A 13,007-nucleotide genomic window follows, 5' to 3' on the forward strand; every position below is an offset into this window, starting at 1 on the left:
TGGATTTGCTTTGGAAGCTCATCAGGTGTATCAAATGCCCTCTTCAGGAGGGGAACCATAAAATATCTTTCCCTGTCTTTTCCAAAATAGGAATAACCTTATTGTTGCTTAAACTGATTAATTTTTAAAGAAGAAAGTTTTAGATTCACGGACACAGAGAACAGACTTGTGGTTGCCAAGGGGGAGGGGAAGTGGGGGAGAAATGGACAGGGAGTTTGGGATCAGCAGATGCAAACTATTATACAGACAATAAATAAACAACAAGGTCCTATTGTATAGCACAGAGAACTAGATTCAATAGCCTATGATAAACCATAATGGAATATGAAAAAGAATGTGTATATAGATACATATGTAAAACTGAATCACTCTGCCTGAACAGCAGAAATTCACACATTCTCAATCAACTACACGTCAATGAAATAAATTTTTAAAAAAGAGTTTATATTCAAAGCTTACTAACATTTGAATAATATGTGAGGATAAACTGGAATTCAACACATTTTTTTGGCTGCATGGCATGGCTTGTGGGATCTTAGTTCCCTGAAGAGGGGTCGAACCTGGGCCCTCAGCAGTCAAAGAGAAAAGTCCTAACCAGTGGACCACCAAAGAATTCCCCTAGACTGATTTTCTATAGGTAAAGAAATCATGCTAAGGAACAGTTTTATATTCTCTGCTCATTAAGAACTAAACTGCAGCTCCTCCATCAGTAGGCTTCTGACTGGGCTCTATCAAAGAGATACCAAGATAGCATATTGGAGGGTAGAAGAATGGGATACGACTAGTATTTCTCCCTGCCTTTCTCTCTAAGACTGAATCTTCCCTGTGGCTTCAACTCCTTTTAGAAAAGTTCACTTCCCACCAAGTAATCCTAGCCCCCGGCCTCCAGAACCCAACTCCTGCTTGTATCTCTCCATTTATCAACTTCTTGCTTTTTACTACTGCTAATCTTTGGGCTGGGCTTCCCAGGTGGCTCAGTGGTCAAGAATCCACCTGCCAATGCAGGAGACACAGATTCGATCCCTGGGTGGGGAAAGATCCCTTGTAGAAGGAAACAGCAACTCACTTGCCTGGGAAATCTCATGGCCAGAGGAGCCTGGCGGGCTACAGTCCAGGGGGTTGCAGAAGAGTCAGCCACAACTTAGCGACTAAACAACAACAAACTCTGTGTTGCTTCACCATCTCTTGTAGCTTCTCAAGTCTTCAATCACCCACGTAACCAATTCTCTGCATTAAAGTCCCTCTATGCAAAAGGAAGGGGGACAGAAAAGAAGAGAAAAATGGTTCTAGGCCTTTCTTTTCTTACTATACAGTACCCACTGTCCAGCTACCACTAGGCTCATCTCATAATGGCAAAGAAACAGTAATCATACAAGTCAACTTTCTAGATAACTTGTACAAACCCATCCTTCTCAAATTAGAGCAATGCTTCTTTATATTACATGGGTATGCCAGGATAATTTATGTGAAACCTCAAGATAAGCATGTCATATTTTTCTGTTGTGTCCACAGTGATTTTAAAAATTACTTGTACATTACATTTTTTTTTTACATTATTGACTATGCCAAAGCCTTTGACTGTGCGGATCACAACAAACTGAGGAAAATTCTTAAAGAGGTGTGAATATCAGACCACCTTACCTGCCTCCTGAGAAATCTGTATGCAGGTCAAGAAGCAAGTTAGAACCGGACATGGAACAGTAGACTGCTTCCAAATTGGGAAAGGAGTACGTCAAGGCTGTATATTGTCACACTGCTTATTTAACTTACATGCAGAGTACATCATGTGAAATGCTGGGCTGGATGAAGCACAAGCTGAAATCAAGATTGCTGGGAGAAATATCAATAACCTCAGATATGCAGATGACACCACCCTTATGACAGAAAGTGAAGAAGAACTGAAGAGCCTCTTGATGAAAGTAAAGAGGAGAACTTTAAAAATTAAAAAAAAAAAATGTCTAGACAACATATTAAAAAGCAGAGACATTACTTTGCCGACAAAGGTCTGTCTACTCAAAGCTATGGTTTTTCTAGTAGTCATGTGTGGATGTGAGAGTTGGGACTATAAAGCTGAGCACCAAAGAATCAACGCTTTTGAACTGTGGTGTTGGAGAAGACTCTTGAGAGTCCCTTGGACAGCAAGGAGATCAAGCCAATCAATCCTAAAGGAAATCAGTCCTGAATATTCATTGGAAGGACTGATGCTGGAGCTCCAATACTTTGACCACCTGATGTGACCAACTCAATCACTGGAAAAGACCCTGATGCTGGGAAAGATTGTGAAAGCAGGAGGAAAAGAGGACAACAGAGGGTGAGATGGTTTGATGGTGTCACCAACTCAATAGACATGACATTGAGCAAGCTCTGGGAGTTGGTGATGGACAGGGAAGCATGGCATGCTGCAGTCCATGGGGTCACAAAGAATCAGACACCACGGAGCGACTGAACTGACTGAACGTACATTAAAACAAACCACAAGGGTACTGTCAATTCAATGGGGAAGAGCCTTCAATAAATGGTGTTGAGACAAGTGGATATCCTTCCACACGCAAAGAATGAAATGAAACCCCCTATCTCATATCAAATAAAAAATTTATCTCAAAATGAACCACAGATGTAATCTGAAGAACTAAAACTACACAATTCTTAGACAAAAGCATATGCACAAACCTTGACCTTGGATTAAGCAATGGTTTCTTAGGTAATGACACCAAAGCAGTAACAACTGAAGGAAAAAAATATATCTGACTTCCTCAAAATTGAACTTTTGTACTTCAAAGGACATTGTCAAGAAAGTGAAAGGACAATCCACAGAATGGGAGAAAATATTTACAAATTACATCTAATCCTATGGACAGAGGGGCCGGGCAGGCTACAGTCCATGGGGTCACAAGGGTCGGACATGATTTAGCAACTAAACCACCACCACCACCAAGTGATCTGTACCTAGAACATACAAAGGAATCTTACAACTTGTAGCAAAATAACAAATAACCCAATTAAAACCTAGGAAAAAAAAAAAAAACTAGGCAAATTATACCAACAGACATTTCTCTAAAGATGATACATAAATGGCCAAAATCATTGGCCATCATCAAAATGCAAATCAAAACCACAATGAAATAGTTGTCTGGGGCAGAATATGGGAAAGTAAATTAACTGCAAAGAGGTATGAAAGAACTTTCAGGGAAGAGCGAAATGTTTTACATCTTAACTGGTGGCTCAGATGGTAAAGAATCCGCCTGCAACAAAGGAAATCTGGGTTCAATCCCTGAGTCGGGAAGATTCCCTGGAGAAAAGAATGGCAACTCACTCCAGTAATCTTGTCTGGAGAATTCCATGGACAGAGGAGGCTGGTAGGCTACAGTCCATGAGGTTGCAAAGAGCTGGACGTGACTAAGCAACTAACACTTTCACTTTGAAGCATATGTATTTGTCAAAAGTCATCAACCTGTACACTTAAAATCCATGAATTTCATATTTTACACATTTGGAAGGGTGCACTTATTTTGATATGCTTGTTAAGAACCGTGGGCTTCACAGAAAAACACTGTTTTGGCTGCTAAAACATAGAATGTTCATATTAGATGTTATTATTGTAGTATTATCAATGCTAACTTTATATACTACCATAACTACACTGAGTAATTACATTTAGCAAATACTGAATAACTACAAAAGTCGTCTCACAAGAAACTATTTTGCTGATAAAAATTTCTAGGAAATTGGTGACATCTCAATAGCTTATTTCCTAGGATCTTTACACCAACAATTCTGTTCTATCAATATTAGTTGTGTGAAATTACTTTGTCTAACTGCTCAAAAATAGCTGAAATTCATAGCTGTTGAAAGAAAATCTCTTGGATTATTCATGTATCACTTACCAAAAGGGGGGAAAAACCACCAATGGAGCTTTCTTCTTTAAATATTCCTTTGATACTTCTGTAAATTATGCTACAGATACACTGTACTAACAAAACATTTGAAGCAAGCAAAGATATCAAATTCACAAGTTCAATTTAAAAACAAAAACATTTCCAACAATGCAGTAGAAAAAGTTTCCCTTACCTCATCATCATCATCATCAGAATCATTCCCAAACACTGAAGGTTTTTGCAAAACAGGGTGCAACTGCTGTGCTTTCTTTGGCAAAATAAGCCCATACCTGCATATTTTTTGTTTTGAAATAGAAATTACACCATTATATTTAAATGTTAAAACACTAATACATCCACTACCTCTTCTGGAGGAAGCTACCAAGTCAAAACATGTCACAGAGCTTATGATCACATAACCCTGGTTCTGATTTTCAACGATCTAAAAGCTTCAAAATGCACTAAGATTTTTAAACTATTATTCTACGTTAAAGAAGAGAAGTGAATGAAGAGTTCGGAAGTTGTAGATAGTGAAATGATAAGTTAAAAAAAAAAATGTCAGTGGAAAGCTCAGTTGAGGTCCACTAAAAAGAAAAAGACTCTAAATTACCTTGTGACCTAACAAGAGTCAAGAAAACATTCCCCCCGCCCCGCCCTTACTGGGTATATATCATTTTAAAGAAGTTATTAAATAAAGATTAATGTCATCCATTAAAATTTTTTAAAGATTACATTAACTGAGAAACCCAAGTAGTTATGGGGCAAATTCCCATTACATTTTATACAGCTCACGTGCTTTGTCTTGGAGCACCTGAAAGAACCATCCCATCAAACCCAACTCAATTGGTTTCTCACGTTTGGGCCTTTAAGATGCATATATAACGGGAAGCCGCATCACAACTGAGGATTATACATCTAAGGTAAAGCTTCCAAAAACATGTAACATTTCTCTTCTGCGGCAACGTATACCCCAATTCCCTATGTGCCTACCCTTTTTTGTGGCTTCTCAGCACAACATTCCTAAACCGAGAAGGGAGGGCGGGAATCAGAACTTGAGCTGCCAAGGAGAACAAGGCCCTCTAAAGCCAGGAATTGTCTCTCTTCTCATTTCCCCTGAAAGCATCCAACCGGGGAGAAACTCAAGCGCGGGGTAGGAAGCAAGACTGAGGGGCCTCAGACCGAGCTTTTGGAAAATAGAAAAGTCTCGCTCTCTGCCCCTCAGCCTAACTTCCTTTATTTCCTCACAAGTTTCTCCCTCAAACTTCGGGCTTCCATCCTGCAAAATGTGTGGGGGGATGGGAATATATGTTCCTCGGGATTTCTCGCTTTCCCCGCCTCTACCCCTGACGACACAGCCCCTTCACTTCCAGCGCACTTCTACTCCTCGGCCAAAGACACAATCGCCGTAGAATCTCACTCCCCAGTCTGACCCTAACTCCCGGATCACTCACTGCCTGCCCGGAATCGCCATCTTGCTCCCGTCTCCGCTGAACGTGGCCGACGCCGACGTAACGCTGATGCAGACGCTGGCGTCATCACGCGAATTCTCGCGGGGCTTTGGCTGGCCTAGAACTCGCCTAGCTCCTGGGTTTGACTTTGGGTTACTTCCGCATTGCTGGAAATGGGGTCCTTGGCTTTGGGAATTGTTTGAAAACCGACGGATTGCCTCGAAATCAGTGGTAAGAAAGGAATAACAAAAAAAGAGAAAGGGATAACAAAATTTTAGGCCAGTGGTTCCAAGAGTGTGGTCCCGGGAATTGGCATCCCCCGGCAATTTGTTAGAAATGGAAATTTTCTGGCTCTGTTCCGTACCTACGGAATCAGAAACGCTGGGATGGGCCCAGAAATCTGACTTTTAACAAGTCCACCAGATAATCCTGATACTCAAGTTTGAAAACCACTACCCTAGGCTGTCGAGTGTTTTTTGTGGTTTTTTAACCCCTGAGGTGTTCAGCGTAAGTATCCTGGATGGGAAAGATTCCCTGGAGGAGGAAATGGCAACCCACTCCAGTATTCTTGGCTTGGAAAATTCCATGGACAGAGCAGCCTGGTGGGCTACAGTCCAGGGAATCGCAAAGGATCGGACATGACTGAGCACGCACCCATTCCTGGCTTAGGGTAACTTGACAGAGGATGAAAATCCATACGCTAAGTATATTACTATTGGACAGTAATGATGAATGTCAATACTATATAGTGCCACTGGGTATAGAAAGTAAAATCATACATGATATTAAAGAAAAATTTAGTTACCATTTCACGTGTGAACCCACTCTTTGTCGGCCCATGCCAAACGTACGGCAGTCGAAGAGATCTTGTGAACTGCCGACAGGACGTTTAAACCTCCAAGTGTAGTTGTGGATTTGTCTATTTCCCCTTTTACTCAGGTCAGGTTTTGTTTCACCTACTGCATTTTGAAGTTTTGTTATTAGACACTTGGGCTTCCCTGGTGGCTCGAATGGTAAAGAATCTGCCTGCAATGCTGGAGACCCAGTTTCAACCCCTGGGTGGGGAATATCCCTTGGAGAAGGGAATGGCTACCCACTCCAGTATTCTTGCCTGGAGAATTCCATGGACAGAGGAGCCTGGCGGCCTACATCCTCGAGGTAGCCAAGAGTCGAAGGCGACTGAGCGACTAACTTTCCCTACTACACATTTAAACATTTAGAGTTATTGTGTCCTTTTATGTTGACCCCTATACCATTAAGAAATGATCCTCTTTATTTCTTTTTATCTACTTTATCTAATATTAGTATTTATACCAGCATTGGTTTTTAGCATAGTATATGTTTTCCCATCGTTTTAACCTATTTTAATCAATTTGTGTCTTTTCATATAATACATAACTTTTAATATAAAGTGGAACTCTTGTTGCTAGCATATTGTTGGGTGTTGCTTTTTATCCATTATGGCAATTTTTTCCTTTTAAGTTGGTATTTAGAACATTTTCATTAACGCAAGTATTAGTGTAGTTGCAGTTTGTTTTTTCTTTTTCCTGTCTGTTCTTTGTACCCCCCCTCTGCCACCTTCCCCTTGACTTTGGATTAATCAATAAATTGTTATGACTTAGCTTAAGATTTTTATTCAACTTCTTTGTTGGTTTATTGGCCATACTTGGCTTTTTTTTTCTTTTTGCCAAGGTTTTGCTTTAAGGTTTCTAGTATACATCTTTATCACAATCTATCTTCAAGTAACAATGTACCACTCAGAAACTTTAAAAAGTTTACTTCCAATTTCCCTCTCTGAAACTTTGTGCTGTATTTTGTCATGCGTTTTACTTGTAACAATGTTATAAATGCACAATAAATTATTATTTGTCTTTAAACAATTACCCTTTGAAAATATTTTTAAATAAGAAAAATATATTATTCCACGTGTTTACCATGTCTTGTATCTTTGTGTAGTATAATTTTTTTTTTTAAGCAGGAAGGGGTGGAGTAGTGGAAGGACGAATTGGATAAAGATGGTCAAAGGATACAAAGTTCCAGATAAATAAGTATTTGGATGTAATGTAGAACATGATTAATATAATTGACTTGCTGTATGTTATATATGAAAGTTGCTAACAGAGTAAATCCTAAGAGTTCTCATCATAAGGAAAAATAGTTTTTATTTTGTATTTATGAGATGATGGCTGTTCACTAAATTTACTGTAATCTTTTCATAATGTATATGTCAAATTATTATGCTATACACTATAAACTTATACAGGGCTGTATATTAATTGTATCTCAATAAAACTAGAAGAAAAAAGTTAAAAGAATCCACACATGTTCTATTAACTGTCAGAACAATGACATCATCACACATCAAGAAGCCTCTGGAAGGTTTTCTTGCACACTGTTGTGAGGGTGAGAGTGAAAAAGGCAAATAAATAATGTCATAGCATTGTTAGAAATATAGTTTTGACCTGGAAAATCCCAAAAGTGTTTTAGGGACCTGCAGGAGTCCACAAACCACAATTTAAGATCCCTCTTTTAAATGAATTAATGCTGAAACATACTATTATAGGAATTATATAACTTTGCATATAGGAATGTGCTGAATGTCTTTTCTCCCCCCCCAAAGTGATTAGGGTAAGGCCAGACAGAAGCCAGATGTGAAATCTTGGGGCACAGTGTAATAAAAGGAGATATATATATATATACATACATGGACTTCTCTGGTGGTCCAGTGGTTGAGAATCCACCTGTCAGTGTAGGGTACACAGGTTCAATCCCTGGTCTGGGAAGATCCCACATGCCACGGGGCAGCTAAGCAAACGCCACAACTACTGAGCACACACACTGCAACTGCTGCAGCCCCAGGGCCCTGGAGCCTTGCTCCACAGCAAGAGAAGCCACTGTGATGAGAAAACCATGCACTGTAACTAGAAAGTAGTCCCCACTCACCATGCAACTAGAGAAAGCCCATGGACAGTGATGAAGACCCAGCGCAGCCAAAAATAAAAATGAAAAAAGAAAAAATAGAGAAACATATATTGCTTTCTGCCCCTGATTCCTGGTACAGATCTCCTAAAACCCTTGTGATTCCCTGAATAATAAAAGCACGAAGAGCAACTTCTGTTTTGATATTTGATCTTTGACCCTAGTCCCTGGTTCTCTGGGTGATAGGGTTTTTGTTTCAGTGAGGTAACCCTGGATAGCATCGGATGGGAGCTTATCACCAGAGAGACCACACCATAATTAGAAGCTTGGAATTTTCTTTCTCACCGGTATCCTCAGGGAAGGGGAGAGGGCTTTTAAACCAAATTAATGATTGGTCTTGCCTATATAATGAAGTCTCCATTAAGAAAACCCAATATATGGAATTCTGAGAGCTTCTGGGTTGGTGAAAATATCCAACTGCCATGAGGATGGTGCACCCCAACTTGATGAGGACAGAAATACCCTTCCTAACCTCACCTATATATCTCTTTCTGGTTGTTTACATGTATACTTTATCAAACCCTTTATATAATAAATGTGTCAGCATGAAAAAAATAATTATAAGTTACTACATGGCTAAGTCCTAAATAAGCATACATGATCACGATAATGCAAACACTGAATAAGCAACTATTCTGATCTAAATTACAAGGTAGTTGGATAGAACAAAGGAGTAGGAAGTGTGTGTGTGGGGGGGGTGGGATGCACACGCTGAGAAAGGAGCTAAATCTCTATTGCATTCTGGGAGGTTAATAAATCCTGCCAAATTCAGGGAAAAAAAAAAAAAAACATGCCACATGGCATGTTATTTTGTAACATGGAGGTGCATGTCAAAACTACAGCCAAAACAGGTTGGCAAACTTCTTGTGCAAAAGGTCAAATAGGAAATCTTTAGATTTTATGGGTCAGAGGTTTCTGGCAGCTACTCAACTCTGCCCAGGGGTGTGAAAGAAGTCACAGGCAATTTGGGCACGACTTTTCCGATAAAACTGTATCGTGACAGGCAACTGGCTAGATTTAGCTTGTCCTGTTTATTAACTCTTGAGCTAAAAGAATTAAAAATAGTTGACTCAGAAGCAAGGAAAATAGGGGTAAGGTGGAGCTGGGAAATGCTCTGGTTTTGACAGACCTTTTATGACAGAGGATTCCTTAAACTATGAGCATGTGTTACTTTCCTTAAAAACAATCAGAAAAGGGTAAATAATAAAGCCCCCCCCCCCCCCCGGCCTGGGCTATCTGCTTCTTAAAGAGACTGGGTGGAGAATTAGTTACACAAAATTATAGCCTCAATATCCTATATAATTTGAGCTTCTAAATTGGAATGTTGGATTCTGTATTCTCTTATTGCCTACAGGCTGTTGTAATGAAGCACTTGTGAGGTTTTCCGAAAGCTAGAGGGCTGATTTCTCAGTGTTGCAGAGAGTTTGAGTTCTTCAATTATTTGGCCTGGTTTGCAGCAAGGCTGGTAGTTGCTACAGTGGATCAGAGACTTGAAGAAGTCTTCTAATATTTTGAACCTGTATTTGGGATCTTTAATGGGGGAAGTTGTAATGAGAGAAGCAGAGTAAGCCAGTAAAAGGCAGCATCATCACTCCCATACTTCTGTTTTTCTGTCTTAGACTTGCAGAGATAAGATTTCAAGCACAGAACAGTCAACTAGACTTGGATGTGAAACAACTGTAGGACCCTCAGCACCCAAATTTAAGGATCTTGATTTAACTTTTTGACACTCGTATTACTTATCCCTACTCTTTCATTCTCTGCTTCCTTTTGTGCCCACTCTTCCCTAATCGACTACAGTTGACTCTAGAACAGCAGGTTTGAACTTCTTGGTTCTACTCACACATGGATTTTTTTTTTTCAATAAATACATACTAGATAACTACAGATCCATGGTTAGTTGAATCCCCAGAGGCAGAAGGCTGACTAAAGTTGTACATGCATTTTTGACTGCACATTGGGTGGTTCACCCCTAACTCCTGTGTTGTTCAAGAGTCAACTGTACTCACTTTTCTCAACCTACAGGTTCAGCTAACTTGTGGTGTCTGGATGACAGCATGCTTCAATTTGTTGAAGGCCTATCATGACATTTTTGGCCTCTCTAAAAAATACCCTTCTAGCCACTGCTCTATTGTTATTTCCCAGTTTGGTTTGTCAGTGGTTTGGGTGCTTTTTGTATTAGACTGTTTCACAAATTGGTCTCCCTTTGGCAAGTGGTCAACCCCAATTCAAACAGCTGTGGCTACAGAGAGGCAGGGTCATATGGAATAAAACTTGGCCACCTCAAGTGCTTCACCAGTTATGATCTGCGGGCAGGACAGCTTAAGCTCAGGCAGGAGTCTGAGCAGAGGTAAAATAGGGTAATGACTAGGAGATTGAACACCCACCAAGGGGAATTTCAATACCTACAGGAGAAAGAAATAGGCAATATTTAATTAATTGATTTTGTCTGTTGAGAGGTCTTTATAATAAGATCATGTCGGGGAGAGCAGGAACACAGAGTTAAGGATGATGTAGGGTGGGGTTAGGGATTCCCAGTGGTGCTAGTGGTAAAGATCCTGCCTGCCTAATGCAGGAGATGTAAGAGACATGGGTTCGATCCCTGGGTGAGGAAGATATGGAGGCGGGCATGGCAACCCACTCCAGTATTCTTGCCTGGAGAATTCCATAGACAGAGGAGCCTGGAAGGCCACAGTTCATAGTGTAACACAGTCAGACACAACCAAAGCGACTTAGCACGCATGCAGGGTAGGATTAGGTGGGAGTGGCATTGCATAAAAACCTTACAGAAGCATGAAAAGTCTCTAAATTACCTACAAAGGGTCTTCTGAGTCAGTAATTGAGATTGTCTGTAGAATTAAGGGCTACTAGTTGCTTGATCACATTTAGATTAGAAAGGAATGGGAAGTCAGTCTCAAGAGACCACATATAATTCTTTTTTTTCCACATATAATTCTTTTTATATAAAATATCCAGAATAGACAAACCCATAGGAAAAGCAAGATTTGTAGTTGCCTAAGACTGGAGTGGCATCACTCCAGTTAGAAGAAACGGAGTAGCCATCATGGTCAATAAAAGAGTCTGAAATGCAGTACTTGGATGCAATCTCAAAAATGACAAAATGATCTCTGTTCATTTCCAAGGCAAACCATTCAATATCACGGTAATCCAAGCCTATGCCCCAACCAGTAATGCTGAAGAAGCTGAAGTTGAACGGTTCTATGAAGACCTACAAGACCTTTTAGAACTAACACCCAAAACAGATGTCCTTTTCATTATAGGGGACTGGAATGCAAAAGTAGGAAGTCAAGAAACACCTGGAGTAACAGGCAAATTTGGCCTTGGAATACAGAATGAAGCAGGGTAAAGGCTAATAGAGTTTTGTCAAGAGAACGCACTGGTCATAGCAAACACCCTCTTCCAACAACACAAGAGAAGACTCTACACATGGACATCACCAGATGGTCAACGCTAAAATCAGATTGATTATATTCTATATTCTTTGCAGCTAAAGATGGAGAAGCTCTATACAGTCAGCAAAAACAAGACTGGGAACTGACTGTGGCTCAGATCATGAACTCCTTATTGCCAAATTCAGACTTAAATTGAAGGACGTAGGGAAAACCACTAGACCATTCAGGTATGACCTAAATCAAATCCCTTATGACTATACAGTGGAAGTGAGAAATAGATTTAAGGGACTAGATCTGATAGACAGAGAGCCTGATGAACTATGGGCGGAGGTTTGTGACATTGTACAGGAGACAGGGATCAAGACCATCCCCATGGAAAAGAAATGCAAAAAAGCAAAGTGGTTGTCTGAGGAGGCCTTACAAATAGCTGTGAAAAGAAGGGAAGCAAAAAGCAAAGGAGAAAAAGAAAGATATTCCCATTTGAATGCAGAGTTCCAAAGACTAGCCAGGAGAGATAAGAAAGCCTTCCTCAGCTATCAATGCAAAGAAATAGAGGAAAACAATAGAATGGGAAAGACTAGAGATCTCTTCAAGAAAATTAGAGATATCAAGGGAATATTTCACACAAAGATGGGTTCTATAAAGGACAGAAATGGTATGGACCTAACAGAAGCAAGAAGATATCAAGAAGAGGTGGTAAGAATACACAGAAGAACTGCACAAAAAAGATCTTCACGAAGGTCCCAGATAATCACAATGGTGTGATCACTCACCTAGAGCCAGACATCCTGGAATGTGAAGTCAAGTGGGCCTTAGAAAGCATCACTACGAACAAAGCTAGTGGAGGTAATGGAAATCCAGTTGAGCTATTTCAAATCCTGAAAGATGATGCTGTGAAAGTGCTGCACTCAATATGCCAGCAAATTTGGAAAACTCAGCAGTGGCCACAGCACTGGAAAAAGTCAGTTTTCATTCCAATCCCTAAGAAAGGCAATGCCAAAGAATGCTCAAACTACCGCACAATTACACTCATCTCACGTGCTAGTAAAGTAATGCTCAAAATTCTCCAAGCCAGACTTCAGCAATACGTGAACCGTGAACTACCAGATGTTCAAGCTGGTTTTAGAAAAGGCAGAGGAACCAGAGATCAAATTGCCAATATCCGCTGGATCATTGAAAAAGCATGAGAGTTCCAGAAAAACATCTATTTCTGCTTTATTGACTAGGCCAAAGCCTTTGACTGTGTGGGTCACAATAAACTGTGGAAAATCCTGAAAGAGATGGGAATACCT

The 13,007-nt window shown here is 40.1% G+C and overlaps 1 protein-coding gene across 7 annotated transcripts in view; it reads right to left on the minus strand.

Moving 5' to 3' along the window:
- NSRP1 (nuclear speckle splicing regulatory protein 1) overlaps positions 1 to 5,455 on the minus strand; it is a 43,632-nt gene extending 38,177 nt beyond the window's left edge. For 2 of the 7 annotated variants that reach the window (XM_043479080.1, XM_043479063.1), the window contains exons 1-2: positions 4,866 to 5,303; positions 4,069 to 4,165 (exon numbers count right to left, since the gene is read on the minus strand). Coding sequence is in view for 2 of the 7 variants with exons in the window: in XM_043479035.1 (XP_043334970.1) it covers positions 3,885 to 3,965; positions 4,069 to 4,165; positions 5,327 to 5,346 (198 nt within the window). In the remaining 5 variants the exon portion in view is untranslated. Of the gene's footprint in view, positions 1 to 3,884; positions 3,971 to 4,068; positions 4,166 to 4,865; positions 5,304 to 5,326 lie in introns of those variants that run through there. The other 5 variants (XM_043479035.1, XM_043479091.1, XM_043479044.1 and 2 more) reach the window with 5 other exon arrangements.
- Between the last annotated feature and the right edge of the window lie 7,552 nt (positions 5,456 to 13,007).

Source organism: Cervus canadensis, chromosome 1, assembly GCF_019320065.1.
Source record: "Cervus canadensis isolate Bull #8, Minnesota chromosome 1, ASM1932006v1, whole genome shotgun sequence".
In the NCBI taxonomy this organism is placed as follows: Eukaryota; Metazoa; Chordata; class Mammalia; order Artiodactyla; family Cervidae; genus Cervus; species Cervus canadensis.